The following is a 3,755-nucleotide window of genomic DNA, read 5'->3' as shown; positions in this document are numbered from 1 at the left end:
TGAGGACATTGAAACATTGTTAGTATACTATAACAACAATCATTCATATTTAAAAAAAAAAAAAACAATCTTTCACAGCCCAAATCTCCATACACAACTGTAGGCATATAATTGTCATATAATTGCAAAATAGCAATGCTGAAACGTGTAAGGTTAAACTTGCTTTCTGAAATGATCTGACTCAAGGAGACTATCAAGAATGATTTTACTTGGTTGTTTGTACCAATTAGTTATAAGGTTGCTAAGGTCTATTTAATGTAATAGAGCTCACTTTTTTTCAGGTATATTACAAAAATAAAAGTTCATTTTCTTTGTTTTGTGATCATGCTTGGTGCCAACACTGTAGGTCAAAGCTTAATATGATAAAAATGTCTCACAGTTAAAAGTTAATGCACAGTCACATGCTTATGGTTGTCTTGTATCGAAAAGTTCACTTGTATGTAAATATCACAGAATCCACAACATATATCTTAAATAAGCAGATTTAAAACAGATTTAGTTTAGTGACTTTATTTTATTTTCCCTGAACAGTTTTGTCATTGGTCACTGGTGATTTTTATTTTTGAAAAGAAATCAAGTGTAAAAAGTCAAATGAAAGATGAGGCTGCAGTGCTTATAACTGAGGGCTCCAGCCATCTTTCAGGATAACACCATAGTCTGGAACTCTGTAGAGGTGGAGGAACATCAGGATTTAGATTTAGACAATTACTTTAGTTTAATTACAATGATATTATAATAGACTGATTTAACAGGGAAATTGCAAACTAAATTGTTCTGTGTCCCTAGTTTCAACATGACCTAAAGAGGTGAACACTAAAGCTAAAACAAGAAGAATATTTTACTCTGTACTCTCTTTCTCAGTAATTTGCAATGCAAATAAATAATTTGCAATGCTACTTTCAGACTTTGTATTGTCTCAGACCGTGCATGACCGCTACTCAGGCTTGAAATAATAACTGGAGGTGACCCTGATCTTTGATCCTCTTATGCAATGCAGTGCTAGATTGTTTTTCACTAAAGTTTCCATGATCTAAGACAGTTATTCAATCTTAGCACTTGCTGTCGCAGTAATGATCTGAGAAATGACATAATAGACATCGAGCAAAGGATATAATATAACAGAAACAGATGCAATGTAAAATAAATACTCACTTTTTCTTTTTTCCATCATTTTTCCACATGTAGATGCATAAAGCAAATTCAATCAAAGAAACAATCTTATGAGAAAACATTACCATCTACTCCAATCCGGCCGTCGCTATCATCATCTGCAGCTGTAAGGAGGCTCTTGATCTCCTTTTCTGTCAGGGTTCGTGCACCCGGGAAAAATCTTTGGAGAAAGAACCTGATGCACACAAATCCATTTATGAGAAGAACGAAGTGATACACAGTCACTGAACTCTGACTCACTGCAGGCAGCTCTGCATTTTAGCATTTATGCAGTCACATAGAGCTTAACTCATCAATCAAATGATCAAATATCACCTTTTGGCTCAAATGTGAGCTAAAAATGAAAGCCTCAAAGGACTGTTGTGAATGTCATCCCTCTAGCCCCGAGTTCTAGTTCTGCGTGTGTCATTACATAATGCAGATAAATCAGGGGCAGAAAAAAACATAATGACAGCATCTCCATGGATTACATTAAAAGAACTTAGTTTAAATGGAACTCTGGTATTATCAGGTAAGACATGGACATTTAATGTAAAGCTTAAACGAAAGTAATTCTCTTTATTCACCGGATTTCATGCATGTCTATTGTGAGCATAGTATTTTTTAGCATTAAAAGTGCTTTCTCTGGTCACACCGAACAACGAGGCAACATATTGAAGCAATAAAACTGTGTCTCGACTCTCGAGTAACATGAAATAAAAACAACATTGTCTATGGCTTTGCATAGCTTTCCACATGAATTCAGTACCAGCCAAAATGACATACTTGAGCTCAGCCTCCTCAATAAATCCACTGTTATCCTCATCTATGATGCGGAAGACATCCTTCACCTCTTGGGGAGTTTTCTGGCTCAGGCCACAAAGTTGGAAGAACTTTTTATAACAAAATGAGTCTGGAGCTGTTGGAGAAAAGCATATATGATCATCTCAACAATTTAATTCATTATTGTTCTTATTATTATGATTATTACATTATTCAGAGCATTTGGTTCATTTTTGCCATACTTTGGCAGTCTTTGACAGCATTTTCAATGGCTTCAGCCGAGAGGATGGAAGTAAGTGACATATTCAAACTGTTGGAGAGAGAAAAAAAAGTATTTGCCTATTATTCTTATATATTATACTCTTTATGAATTTATTACTAATTTATTTATATTTATATAATTGTACAGTTTATGAACGCACACACACACACACACACACACACACAAATTAAATAGAATTTAAAGAATTCACTTATTAAAAATGGATAGAAATAAGAGTCTAAGAAACATAAAGGGCAAATATTTGTAACATTTTAAAATCATCATCATTCACTTTCTAAAATATTTTGCGCGACAATATCCTATTTATTCTACTTTCTGTCACTCTCATCTATTTGCTGAAATAGATCACTTTAAACTTTACACGAAATTAGTAAAAAAAAAAAAAAAAAAAAAAAAAAAAACCATATAAATAAACATAAACATATGGTCAGTTTCTATGTGCTATTTGATGGTAAGCGGAAAGCAGCATCTGACCTGTGAAGATTTCTCCTCGCGCTGATCCAGAGGTGAGGCTGTGTGTGGTAGCGCCTCTCATCCACTGACAACTTATATATATGTATATGCTAATGGGACGGACAATGAGAGATGCTTGGGTTACCGTCCGTGTATCAAATTCGTGTTGCACTGCTCGACTTGAATTTCTTGCCTAACTAATTATCCTTTACTATTTAAATGAGGCTCAGACCGAATGCACACACTTGCACTTCGCCCTAATAGTGCATCCTTGGAAAGAAACGCTCCCGTGTGTGTGTGTCGGAGTCGGTGTGTGTGTCTGTTACTCTGATCAAACCGTGCCTGTTGTTTTCTAATGAAAATATCTGTAAACAATTACTTAAACATTGAAATGTTTTTTTTTCCCACTTTTGCTGTGACTTTTTTTGTAAACATATTACGTGTCATTCTCATTGGACATACACAATACATAAATAAATTAATTAATTAATTAAAATAAATAAATTAATACAAATTAAACATAGCCTATAAATATATTATATTAGGCTATATATATATATATATATATATATATATGTATATATATATATATATATATAATTCTGTTGTTGTGTATATAGCCTGTATATATATGTTTTTAATATTTATACTGGACCTAAAATGTATAAAGACATTAAAATATGTGTAAATGATGTAAATGTTAATTAAATGTTTACATTTTTTGCTCTGCGTTAGACATTTTTTGTATACACATACATTCATATAAGCTAAATAAAATGTATATTCATTTGCGTATGCTATATGTATAATGACATCTGTCACCCTGGTTATCATGATATTAACGATACCCTCATTAAAATGATATACAGTTACATTAATAATGATAAATAAAAACTCTCATAATGACATCCTCCTTCTTTCTCAATTAAGTCTCTTTTATCATTTTGTCATTTTTAAACGTCATAGTGACATATATTGGATTCGTGGTACACCAACATTCCATTGGATTCAAACCCATCACTTTGGTGTTGCTAGCACTGTTGAGCTACTGGAACACCTGTTATATGTAAGTTAGGTTTTTCATGAC

The 3,755-nt window shown here is 32.9% G+C and overlaps 1 protein-coding gene across 1 annotated transcript; it reads right to left on the bottom strand.

The window, feature by feature from the left end:
• Positions 1-500: 500 nt before the first annotated feature.
• Positions 501-2,935, bottom strand: pvalb9 (parvalbumin 9). The gene is made up of 5 exons (XM_056253023.1): positions 2,690-2,935; positions 2,175-2,242; positions 1,936-2,068; positions 1,236-1,345; positions 501-665 (listed from the first exon to the last, which is right to left on the bottom strand). The coding sequence occupies exons 2-5, from the start codon at positions 2,233-2,235 to the stop codon at positions 640-642; spliced, it is 330 nt and encodes a 109-aa protein (XP_056108998.1). The 5' UTR covers positions 2,236-2,242; positions 2,690-2,935; the 3' UTR covers positions 501-639.
• Positions 2,936-3,755: the final 820 nt, after the last annotated feature.

This window comes from Rhinichthys klamathensis, unplaced genomic scaffold (assembly GCF_029890125.1).
Source record: "Rhinichthys klamathensis goyatoka isolate OS25496 unplaced genomic scaffold, OSU_Roscu_1.1 h1tg000101l_1, whole genome shotgun sequence".
Taxonomy (NCBI): domain Eukaryota; kingdom Metazoa; phylum Chordata; class Actinopteri; order Cypriniformes; family Leuciscidae; genus Rhinichthys; species Rhinichthys klamathensis.
Note: the sequence above shows the minus strand (reverse complement) of the source record. Positions and strands in the feature narration are given on the sequence as shown.

Excerpts from the sequence above, each read along its gene's own strand:
- pvalb9 (XM_056253023.1), bottom strand. The coding sequence starts at position 2,235 with ATGTCACTTACTTCCATCCTCTCGGCTGAAGCCATTGAAAATGCTGTC. Across the intron at positions 1,346-1,935 it reads ATTGAGGAGGCTGAGCTCAA|GTTCTTTCTCCAAAGATTTT; the intron begins GTATGTCATTTT and ends TGTGTGCATCAG. Across the intron at positions 666-1,235 it reads CGGCCGGATTGGAGTAGATG|AGTTCCAGACTATGGTGTTA; the intron begins GTAATGTTTTCT and ends CCACCTCTACAG.